Raw genomic sequence first — 13,533 nt, forward strand, 5'->3', positions numbered from 1 at the left:
TGAAAAACCCTAACCTAGTTTTCTTCGTTTTTGAATCAAAGAAGAAGAAGGAAGCTAAAAAATCCTTGCTTTCTCACACACTAAGCCTTGAGTTTCTCTTCTTGAAGCAAAAGAAGCAAATCAAAAGAACAAGAAAGAAGGAAGGACAACAAGTGGTTGCGAGGCAGGGAGGAAACGTTTTTCGTTTTCTTCTGTTTCTGTTTTTCCTTTTCTTCCTCCTTTCTAACATATATATATATGTTACTTTAATATATATATATATATATATATATATATATATAAAATCAAACCAACAAATATCTAACAACTCTTACACACATCACTTCACTCACATCTCAAACTATTTTGATAAAAATATCTACTCTCGTCGCAACTCAATTGACAGATAAATTATCAGCAACGAGTGATATTTTTAACCAAACTGTCTGGTATTAAATTCTTCGCAACGTAAATAAATTATTTTGCAACAAATAATTTTAATCCAATTTTCAAAAATATATTTTTGGCATTTAACTCACTAAATACCAAAAACTGGACTAAAAGCCTAAGAAATTCAACACAAAATACCCTAAAATAGTATAATTTAGGATTTTAAAATTAAGGGTCTTACATTACTACCCTCCAAAAAGAAGTTTCGTCCTCGAAACTTAAAGTACGAGTAACAATTCACACTAGGTTTGTACTCAAATTCAATATACATGATAGAACTTGCTCCGTCATGCTTCTGTGAAGAAAGTGTCGTCAATCCTTTTTCATAGATACTTAATAACTCTACACACTACCATATCCGGTAAGACTCGTCTGTTCCTTTCAACATGATTTTGTCTACTATCAACAAGAGATTAAGGTTGATCAGTTCTTCAATTTGTCAATAAATAGTCAACAATCATGATGGTGGCTTAGGCTATCTTAACCGAACTGTAATAGCGCTCTTTTTGACTTGCACTTAAGGTTATTCTAATGCACAAGCGGTCCAACAAACTTCTCAAGGTCCACTGAGTTTCCCGTATTTTCCTATAACTTTGCTCTTATTGACGAATTACAATCACCCAAAACTATGTCACATAACCTCATATACGTCCACCTTGTACGAAACATCCATTTGGTACCAAACTGAAACACTAAGTATGACACCGACACATTGAGTACAAACAATCATTACCTAATGATACGACATCCAATCCATACCAAGAATGATCTCGAGTGATTGTAGAGGTAAACAAATCAAATTAATCAAGAAATCTTTATTCTTGACAGTTACTTGGCAATGTAAACATGCAATATTTTCAGTCAAAGTCTTAGCATGCGTAGAAACAACCACACAAATAACTTCCAACGATTCACACAATTCATAGCAATGAAGGAATGGGTTGCCCCCGAATCAGAAAGTGCAGTTAGAGAGTTACCTGTAATCTCATAGTCACGTTGAATCAGATTGCTAGATGGATTTCCAGCTTCAGCACCCATGCAATAAACACGTCCTCTAGCAGTAGGAAAAGTAGTCCTAGTTACATTCACTATTGGTTCCACCTTCAGAGCCTTGCAATTCTTTGCAAAGTGCCCTGGTTTCTGGCAATTGTAGCAAGTAGGACTGTTAAAGGTACAAGCATTAGCATAATGTCCCTCTTCTCCAAATCGGAAACATCGAATCACTTGTCCCACTTGTCTCCCAAAGTCTTGGTTCCCCGGGTGATTCTGTTCCTTGTTGTAGTTTTGTCGTCGGTCATAGGATTTAGCAACTTGTTTTCCTTTGTTGTCTTGTTGGTTCACCCGAATAGGCCCTCCTGAATTAAAATTTCCTCCTCGATTGGCCCTTTTGTTCTTCATATCCTCAACCTCCCTGCATTTTTCCACAAGAACATGGGAAAGTTGAATTCCCAATGGCAGGACAGAGTCTTGAATCTCATACCTCAATCCATCTTGAAAACGATGACACATAAATTGTTCATCAACCGCTACACGGAAAACCTAAAATGCCTTGACAACGATTCAAACTTAGCAGCATACTCACCCATTGTCATACTTCCCTGGCGCAATTTAAGAAAATCATCGCCCAACTTAGTCCTGGTACTCATCAGGAAATATTTGTCCAAAAACTTTCGTTTGAACGACTCCCAGTTCACCTCCTCGTGAGCTGGTCCCATCAAAAACCTTGTACTCCTCCACCAATACTCAACACCCCCTAGCAGAAGATAAGTGGCATATTTGACCTTCACTCCTGCTTGACAGTTGATCATCTCAAAGATCTTTTCCACTTCTTGGATCCACTGATCCGCTTTCTCTGAATTCTCATCACCCTTAAACTTGGGAGGATTGTAACAACGAAAATCTTCTAATGCTCTGGACTCAGCAGCACGGATCTGTCTTTCCCTCTTTTCTAGATCCCATAGAGTCTTTGCAGCAGTCTGGGCGGCAACAGAAGCAACAATGTTATTCATAGCTTCCGCTATTTGTCATCCCTATTGACATTGACTCGTGGCGCATCATTCCTTCTTGGCGGCATAGTTTTCCTATAAAACCATCATCAAGAACAGTATTAACACCACTTCAAATAATTCCAAACTAACTTCCAACTACACCAACACAATGAAACTACATCAAACCAGACAACTCAGACAAATTACCCTGACGCATGATCAGATAACGACTCCCAACCTACAAGTTGACCTACAATCTATAACCAAAGCTCCACAACCCCAAAGAAATCCAAACCAAAGCTCTGATACCACAATTGTAACACCCCATTTTTTTTATAAAAAAAAAAACTAATTCATAAAATAAAGAATTAAAGAAATAAATATTTTTGGATAAAATATTTAAGTCGTAACATAACGACAAAAGCCAACAAATATTTACAAGCAGCGGAAATAGTTTTTGAAATACAAACTCAAAGTATTTAAACAGCAAAATACACCGGGGCTATGAAACCTATCAGACATACTTCATACCCCTGGGGTATTCTCGGCAGACACCTGTGCAAAAGTACTGCCCCAAGAATTTAAACTTCCTCACGTCGCATCAAAAAGTGGTACAAGGACCCATCAGAATAAAAGTCAAGTTGACAATATGAGGTATAGGTACAGTCTTCCAAATTGAAATAAATACATCCACAAAAGAAAGACAACTAAACCTTATACAACCCTCTAATTTGATCATGCTACAAAAAACTATAAAGCCTGGTGATCTCCACGTGCCCCGCAAGATCCTTCTAACACAACATCGGTCAGGTATGCCTAACTACCTTCCCATCTCCAGGGTACTAACCTATCGGATGATCCTGATTCTCATATGAGGGCAAAGCCTAGATTTCCACAATAATTGTAAAGGTCACCACCCGAAATTAAAAAATATCACATAACATTTAAATTTTAAATGAACAAAACAACCTTTCAAGTTAGCATACTCTTTGAAAGGGTTTTCATATGCCAAACATGCATAATCAAAGTTGAAAAATCAAGTTTTTAACAAAACTGCACTGTCGTATTCGAATACATCATCCTCGTATTCGAATACAGTGCTATTGCATAAATCAGTAGCAAAAATAGCACATCTGTAGTCAACTACGAGACATGATGTAGTCGAATACGAGACAGGATGTCAGCAACAAAAACAACACCACTGTATTCGAATACATCATTCTTGTAGTCGAATACAGTGTTGTTTCTGAAGTTAGTAGCCAAATCAGGACATTTGTATTCAAATACAACCTTCTTGTATTCGAATACACATCAGAAAAAAATGCAGAAATCAACTTTTAAATGGTTTCGCAATCAATCCACACTTACACACAAATCCAAACAATTACACTTACAAATTAGGGCACAATCATAACCACAACTGAGCATACATATACAATCATCACAGTATATCAAACAGGACTTGTGTGCCAAGCACCCTAATGCCATGCGTACATGCCGAAATGCATGAATTCCAAATTCAAATCAAAACTCTCCCCGAGAGTCAAAAATCGTAATTGTACAGTCTCTCACAAACCAGTACTAATTACCAAGGAGCCACATATCACAGGCCCGCACGATTTAGTAAAGTGTAGCCTATCACAGGTCTTACACCTGAATTCCAAACAAAAACCCTTCGCGAGAGGCGTAAATTCTAAACGTACAGTTCCTCACAAACAAACACGAGTGCAGTCTCTCACGGACCTACACGATTTTCTAGGGTATAGTCTCTCACAGACAAACACTAGTGCAGTCTCTCACGAACAACCATAATTTTCTAGGGTGTAGTCTTTCACGGACAAACACCAGTGCAGTCTCTCACGGACAAACACAATTAACTAGGGTGTAGTCTCTCACGGACAAACACCAGTGCAGTCTCTCACGGACAAACACCAGTGCAGTCTCTCAGGGACAAACACAATTTACTAGGGTGTAGTCTCTCACGATAAACATCAGTGCAGTCTCTCACGGACAAACACAATTTACTACGGTGTAGTCTCTCACGGATAAACACCAGTGCAGTCTCTCACGAACAAACACAATATACTAGGGTGTAGTCCCTCTCGGACAAACACCAGTGCAGTCTATCACGGACAAACACCAGTGCAGTCTATCACGGACAAACACAATTTATTAGGGTGTAGTCTCTCACAGAAAAACACCAGAGTTAAATCCTCTTAAGGATAAAATAAATCACTCCACTCATGGAACCATCATCCCGGGGCCCATCGCGGTCTCCACTTAACATCGTGGCCCATCACGGTCACCACTTAGACATCGTGTCCCATCGCGGTCACCACTTAGACATCGTGGCCCATCGCGGTCACCACTTAGACATCGTGGCCCATCGCGGTCACCACTTTGACATCGTGGCCCATCGCGGTCACCACTTAAACATTGTGGCTCATCGCGGTCACCACTTAATCGCATCTCAACGCACCTTAAACATACATATAGCAGTTTTGAACACATAATCACATCAAAAATTAATCACCACAACATCACACATAATCACACCATAATCATTCATAATATCAATTATGACCACATAATCACATCCAAATTAATCTCCACAAATTCACGCATTAACCACATCAAATTTCATTCAACAATTTACCCATCAATGATATTATGAGCACATAATCACATCCAAATTAATCTCCACAAATTCACTCATTAACCACCTCAAATTTAATTCAACAATTCACCCATCAATGATATTATGAGCACATAATCACATCCAAATTAATCTCCACAAATCCACTCATTAACCACCTCAAATTTAATTCAACAATTCACCCATCACATTCAATTTTCTCAATTCCCACTAAATTTAATATGAAAATCACCATTATTACAACTCCACATATTTCAACCATAATTTACCCATTAATTTCCACAATTTCAAACATAACTTTATACCAAATTAATTTCCACAAATCACCCCTCAAACACATCAAAACAATTTCCTCAACCACACTTAAATCACCTTAAAATCATTTTTCACAAATCCACACATAAAACACATCTCGAAATTCAATCCGCACATAATTGAACTAAATTCATTTTCCACCAATTCACACATAAATTGAATTAAATTCATTTTCCACAAATATACCTCAAACACATAAAACATTCATAATATCATTTATGAACACATAATCAAATTAAATTTAATTCTCCCCAAATTCAACTTAAATCACCCATATTCAATCTCCACAATTTTCATACATTAATCACCAAATTTAATCTCCACATATTTCAACCATAAATCACCAAATTCAAAAATCCACATTTTCAAACATAAACCACCAAATTCAATTTCCACAAACACTTATAAATCACATTAAAATTCATCTTCCACAATATACATATAGAGTCCTATATGCAAACTAGAAATTTGGAAGGAGCCCTTACCTTAACGGTAGCTTTAACAGCCGATTACGGCATCGCGATTAATTCTAGTAAAATTTTGTCTCGCGTCGTCGCTTCCAAAGTTGACTCACTAGCACCGTAGCATGTAGGTGAGCAACTTTCCCTTCTATCACTTCTCGAAACGAAGCTCAAATGTCGTAGAAAAGTGGAGGTTTGTGTTTGACGGTTTTGAAAAACCCTAACCCAGTTTTCTTCGTTTTTGAATTAGAGAAGAAGAAGGAAGCTGAGAAATCCTTGTTTCTCACCCACTATGCCTTGGGTTTCTCTTCTAGAAGCAAAAGAAGCAAAGCAAAAGAACAAGAAAGAAGGAAGGAGAAGAAGTGGTCGCGAGGCAGGGAGAAACCGTTTTTCATTTTGTTTTGTTTCTGTTTTTCCTTTTCTTCCTCCTTTCTAACATATATATACATATGTTACTTTATAATATATATATATATATATATATATATATATATTATAATTAAAATCAAACCAACAAATATCTAATATCTCTTACACACATCACTTCACTCACATCTCAAAATATTTTGATAAAAATATCTACTCTTGTCGCAACTCAATTGACAGATAAATTATTAGCAACGAGTGATATTTTTAACAAAACTGTCCGATATTAAATTCTTCGTAACGTAAATAAATTATTTTCCGACAAATAATTTTCATCCAATTTCCAAAAATATATTTTTGGCATTTAACTCACTAAATACCAAAAACTGGGCTAAAAGCCTATGAAATTCAACACAAAATACCCTGATATAGTATAATTTAGGTTTTTAAAATTAAGGGTCTTACATGTAATATGCAATAAAATGCATGTGCAAACCTGGAAAAGGATAATGCCATAAGTACAGCTTAACACGAGACTCGAACTCCACTCACGCCAAACTTTCTATTTAACCACTAGCAGTGGCAGATATCAGTATGCATTTAAATCTACAAAAATGCATTTGTCTGAGCAAGTCAATGAAACAGATATCAGTGGCAGAAATGACTAGTGTTTTAGGATGTCAAATAGGAAATTTGTTGTTGAGTGTAGTTTTCTTGTTTAGTCATTTCCTCCAAAGCTAAGGAAGCTCAAAAAGGGAAAAATCTTGTGAAAACCATTTTTCAATTTGTAAGTGTCTAGTACAATTTTAATGAATATTTTATTTTTGTAGAGCTTTGGGTGAATATAATAAATTGCGAAGATTAAGAAAGAATAAGCCCATATGGAGCATTCCCATTGTAAGTTGTTTAGATTATATATATATATAGAATTTCAATTATAATTTATATGTTTTTATCTATATAATATTTACTCATTATAATTTACCTATAATATTCAATTTTAGTGCCAAAGACAACCTAAAGGTTATGAGTGTGGTTACTACATTATGATACATATGTTGAACATTGTATCTAGTGGTCTTGTTGATTTATGAATGCGGATATGTGATAGATTTTTTCAAAGTTAGTATTGATTAACTACTTATGACTTTTATGGTCACATGATTTAGATAACTTTGTTATTTCAATGTTTATAATTCAGATATTTGGAGACTCAAAACCATTCGAAGATGAAGAAATGATGAATGTCCGACAACGTTGTGCAAACTTGATTCTTGAACTAATAGAAAATGCTTGAAGCATTTGTATCATTTTAGTATCTTTAGATTGTTAATAAAAAATAATGTTTTTTTTTTAACTAGTGAATATTATGTAGCTCTAAATTTGATAACTTAGATTTAGTAAAAAAATTATGACTCATTGTCATTGATTTTTAAATGTAAAGCTTCGTATGAAGTTTTGTGTTTTATGGTTGAATGAGAAATTTTAGTTCATAGAGTAATATGTGAAATTATGAGGATGCATATTTAAGGGGTGAAAGTTATGAAGAACAAAAATTAAAAAGTTAATTATTTCAATCGATTGGCTCATCGATAAAATAAACAATTTTGAATATGACTTGTTATATTGGTTCAAATTTAACCGATGTAATAAATCAATTTTGAATTTGACTTGTTATATTGGTTCAAATTTAATCGATCTAATAAATTAATTTTGAATTTGACTTGTTATATTGGTTCAAATTTAACTGATCTAATAAATCATTTTTGAATTTGACTTGTTATTTTGATTCAAATTCAACCGATCTAATCAATCATTTTTGAATGTGACTTGTTACATCTATCATTTTAGTTGATTTAATAATTAACTATTCATTAAAACGTTTGATGTTAAATCGGACAAGAAACCGATCTAACAAGGTTTACTTGCACTAGTGAATAATCAATATTTTTTTTATAAGTATTCGACATGTGTATAACTTTTGTATAAAAATTTGTTAATATCTAAATTGTATCTTATCTTAAATTTCAAAAATTTGATGTAACGTGTCATTCCCACATCTGTACTACATATTCAAGTAGGTAATATATTGAATAGGTTAGTATGTAAAGATTTAAAACTTGTCCTCCCCACGTATCGGAGGGTCACAACTTGATTTGCCATTTGAACAAATCTTTTATTCAAAGTTCTCTCAAACATATTAGCCTATTAGGCACATGCCTAAAGACTTCATAGCCCAAAGTCTCATATGTCAAGAATAAAAAATCATTTTACACTTTGTATAAAATTTAAGCAAGAAAATATACATAAGATGATATTTCATCGTTTTTCACATTTTTCTACGTCTTAATACAAACTTCATCGAATTTATTGAAATAAAAAATATTTTTAGATTTAAGAAACGACTACTCTTTAAAAAAGTTTATAATATTTAATTTTTAAAAATGTTTTTAATTTAACAAACAATAAATCATCATAATTTTTTCTCATTTTATTTTATCTAATTAAATGATTTTGACATTGATTTATTTTTCTCTTGTATTTTTTTGTGTGCTTTTGTTGTCAGAGTGCGACATTGTCTTGAGGCATAGGTATCTGAACACTTTAATTTTATCATATTTATAGATATTTTGTTATTTTATACTATTAATATAAATGTTGTGTGTTTATTCGTAAATTTATTCTTTTTTGTTTTAACAACTTTAAATTTGTGCAATTCTCGATTGATGTATTCTATCAATTTGTACCAATTTGAATGAATGAATATATCTTTACTAAGAAAAATCCATTTCTATAAAATTATTTTAAATAAAATAATAAAACTTAAAATCTTTTAAGTTTTTTCCTTCTTGGATTAATTTCTAGCTACATACATGCAAGTGCCAATTGGTCCTTATTGGTAATTGGTCTTCTAATTCATTTATTTCCACGTGCGAGTCGTCATTTCTCTATATTGATTGTCCTTTATCTTAAGTTAGAAAATTTGTAATATTTTCACACTAAGAAAATAAATGCTTAAAATTAAGTTTTACATGGTAGCGTCCCCGTCGTAGGTTGGTCGGTAAATTAAGAGATATCAAATGCAGATTAAAAAGGAAGTCTTAGATTCAAAACCGATAAATTATCCTAACTATAACATTCTGCTTGTAAGAAATAAGATTCTCTTGCTTAGTAGCACAATTTAGCTGAATCCATAAATAATTACTACTGGGGATGGAGTTTATTTTCTTCTGTAAAAAAAAATATTGATTAAATTGTTATATAATTTTTTTTTTCTGGTATAAAAATATTTCTCTAACAATAATTTTTCTGTCACAATAACATTTGAGAATTATTGAATTCAAACTTTCATCCATAAAAGAAGAAGAACAAGTAGTTTTTTATTTTTTCATTTTCTACAATTTTGAACAACATGAAAGAAAAAAAGTATTTTATATGAATGAAGATTATTTGAAGAACAAGATTTTTGTATGAATGAAGATTCTTTGAAGAACAAGAATTGATTATATAGATAAATATGATATCATTGCAATGATGACAAAGTTTCAATTTTTACAAAATCAAAATTGAGTTTCAATTTTTACAAAAAAAAAATTGAATTTCAATTTCATTTTCAAAATGAGACAATTTAGACTCCATAGTTTCAAAATCAAGCAAATTAGCTCATCTCTTACTTGACAATGAATAGCTTAATAGTTGGACTACCGTGTAAACAGTTAACGTCCACATCAATCTCATTAACGGAACAAACTAACGGAGGGACTATCGATTATTTGCTTGGTTTCAAATTTCAAAAGAATAAATGCCCAATCCCTACAATTTCAGAGGGCAATGTAATAATATACTCCAAAAATATAAGGAGTTTTGGTTAATCCAATTCTGAAGGGAGCACATCCAATCCTCAAGACTAAATTGAATATTCACGAGCTTCTATGGTTTTCTTTAGGATCTGTGTTAATCACGGTAAAAGAATCATAACTGATTCAACATATATTTAGAAACTTCAATTTAAATTAAAATGAAATATAATTGCACCTTCACACATGCACTTTAAATACCTGCACTACATGTTTGTCACTTTACATTAGCGTTGTTTTGCTAACTAGTTGCCGTAAGATAAATGCATCCAGTAAGTTATACTGTTTTCGATTCCTCTATCTGAACTGAACCATACCTTCACTGCCATGAATTTGTATTAACAAATTTAAATCCTATAACCAGAAAGGGTCAGAAAAGAAAGAAAAAAAAAACTATATGTTTTCAAGTAACAAATACAGTATTGTAAATAAATAAATCCTACATTTAGCTGATGGGATTAAACTACCCTCTCTAAAATCTCCCAGATGTAGAGAAATAAGTTTCCCAAGACTACGGGAAATCGCAAAAGCTAGGATTATCCACAGCAGCCACCCTTCTTTTCAAGAGCATTCACATCTTGGTTAGGAACAATTATTTTGGTTCCTTTCAGAAGCCCTGAACTACCAGCAGGATCTGCGTCATCGTTGGCAGTGAGTGTTTTCTTGCTGATAAGTCGGTATATTTCGGTTAGAATAGTCAGAAAGGCAGTTTCCACATTAGTAGACTCAAGTGCTGATGTCTCCATAAAGAATAGATTCTCTCTTTGTGCAAACTCCTGGGCATCTTCAGTTGGTACTGCTCTAAGAGTTCCCAAATCACATTTATTGCCAATTAGCATTATGACAATGTTGGCGTCTGCATGACCCCTCAGTTCCTCTAACCACCTTGCCATGTGATCAAATGACTGACGCTTTGTCATGTCGTAAACTAACATTGCTCCAACTGCTCCGCGATAATACGCACTAGTTACTGCTCTGTACCTGAATGAGAGAAGAGAGAGCTTTCAGAAGCCGAATAGTACAAAAAAGCTTCAAACTCAAATAAAATTTGAAAACCAACAATCAGGTTGTAACCAATCAATATGCAACCCAATCTATATATATCCAAGCAGTATAAAAAGAAGGCAACATATCATGCAGGTTACTTATGTGAACTTCCATGAAGAAACAACTACAACCGTGTCAAAAACTGGAACCATTAGAATCCTGTTTAGTAGGACATGCAAACATGCTCTGTTTATTATGCCAAAATGTGTGGCAAAATTGTGAAGAGTCGATTTTGCTTTGTGTTGCATTTGTGGTGAGAAAAAACAAGTTGCATATGTATTGCCACAAATATTATCATAGTTTAATATTGTAATTCCTTTTTTAAATTATTTCCACATGTAAAAATGATTTGTATTTACATATCCAAACAATATTCCTTTTATTTAAGTCAACTGAAAGTTTAAAATCAATTTTTATCAAAACTAAAGAGCATCCTAAATCAACTTCACAGACAAAACCCCAAGCACCGTTAGGATGAATCTTGGTGAAACAATAAGGTTGCTTCTAGTGTTGTCAGTTGTGGATACAAAAAATAGCGGTTTGTTCAAATTTCGCTATGCGGCAATTTGACAACACATTAAACTAAATATGTATCCTAGAACAATAGCGATTTGTTCAAATTCCACTATGCCATAGTGCTATTACGCCGCTATAGCATCTATTTGGCAACACTGGTTGCTTCCTTGTAACTTGTAGGACACATGACCCAGCCTCTAATTGCGGGGATAGGACTTCATACATCTACTCTCCCCAGATCCCACCCGGTAGAACCTTTGTACACTGAGCCGCCCTTTACCCCAAGCACCCACTATATCAATGGCCAATAAGGATATGACTTCATATTCAATAACTTTCATGGAAATCCTGATCACATATCTCTAATTTTAAACAATCGCATCCCCTAATTACATTACTTTTTGACCACCTCATTGTATTACCATCCATGAGATGGCACTAACAAACTTTGACACCAGACACAATACCAACACTTAAACACCGATGATAATTTAAGTAATTGAACACGTTGGTGTCATATCATTGTCAGACACCCGATACTCTTTCAATGTAAAGTGTATGTGTGCTAAGATTACTATATACTTTCTTTTGATACTATTGTTATTTAATAGCATAGTTGTATTATAATTCTAAAAAAGAATTAGAATAATTTGTGATGTGTGTAAGGTCCCACCATCATTATTATTCTTCAAAATTGTCCAATCATCAAGTTAGAAAAGCAATAGAAAAAATACAAAAACATCATAACAAACAAAAACGACATGAAATTGAATGCAAAACGCAGAGGGAATAAAAAGCTGCACCTTTCTTGACCAGCCGTGTCCCATATTTGAGCCTTAACGGTTTTATTATCGATTATAAGAGTTTTGGTCTGAAACTCGACGCCGATGGTGGCTTTAGAATCGACGTTGAATTGATTCCTTGAAAATCGTGCGAGAAGTTGCGTTTTGCCGACAGCAGAGTCCCCAATTAATACAACTTTGAAAACGTAATCGATCTTTTGATTGTAATCGCCGTACAAATTCGACATCCTAATTTATCTAAACGCGGAATTGAAATTCTACGTTACGGTAATAATTGCTTTTTAAAAGAAGTCATGGAGGGGCTGATGCTATGTTGATCATGATCGGAAAAATAATAAGAGTGTGGCGGTTTGGGTTTTGGTTTGGGATGAAACGACGACGTTCCCTCCCGGATGCAAAATAACTAAACAGCTTGTTTGTTTTTTCTGGTAAATTTGGTCGCAAAAAATATGACAATTTAACACATAGGTTTCTTCCGTGACGGTTTTGTAGTTGAGTTATTTTTGGTATTATTTGTAGCTTTGTTGGTCTGTGTGTCATTTTATACATTAGAGAGAAGTCTTTTTTTTTTTTCGAGGGAAGAGAGAAAAGTCCTTTTTGGTTAAAAGATATAAATCTTTTTTTATTAAATTAAAGATGATGGCTAAGGTAAAAAGTGGGAAATTTTTTGCATGTTATAGATTTTTTTTATCAAACTATTGGATTAAGATATTTCACCAATTTTATGGTAGATTATCTCCACATGATCTTTTAATATTTTTCTCAAGTACTCCTTAATAAACTATAAATATAAAAGTTGGTCAAAAAAATTTTGATCTAAATTTTAAATTAAATATATCAATTTATTTTTATTTTTATTTAATATAGAAGAAATATTTCTTAGGTTATGGTGTCTGTCTTTGTCGTCCATTTCAACCAACTACATGTCTGTGTAGGCTTCACTCCCTTCTTGTAGTCTCTCCCCCTTCCCTTTTCCTTTCATATACAACACCCACCACCGTGTTCTTTTAGAAATGAAAAAAAATTGTTTTCATTTCCTTTCCACATGTGAGTCATCTCATCTAGCCTTTATGCTTCTCTATAGATCCACATCCA

General features: G+C 33.6%; 1 protein-coding gene across 1 annotated transcript; it reads right to left on the bottom strand.

Moving 5' to 3' along the window:
* Positions 1-10,208: 10,208 nt before the first annotated feature.
* Positions 10,209-12,944, bottom strand: LOC101501691 (ras-related protein RABA4d). The gene is made up of 2 exons (XM_004497881.4): positions 12,439-12,944; positions 10,209-11,053 (listed from the first exon to the last, which is right to left on the bottom strand). Exons 1-2 carry the CDS (start codon positions 12,663-12,665, stop codon positions 10,609-10,611), a joined length of 672 nt encoding a protein of 223 aa, XP_004497938.1. The 5' UTR covers positions 12,666-12,944; the 3' UTR covers positions 10,209-10,608.
* Positions 12,945-13,533: the final 589 nt, after the last annotated feature.

Source organism: Cicer arietinum, chromosome 4 (genome assembly GCF_000331145.2).
Source record: "Cicer arietinum cultivar CDC Frontier isolate Library 1 chromosome 4, Cicar.CDCFrontier_v2.0, whole genome shotgun sequence".
Classification (NCBI taxonomy): domain Eukaryota; kingdom Viridiplantae; phylum Streptophyta; class Magnoliopsida; order Fabales; family Fabaceae; genus Cicer; species Cicer arietinum.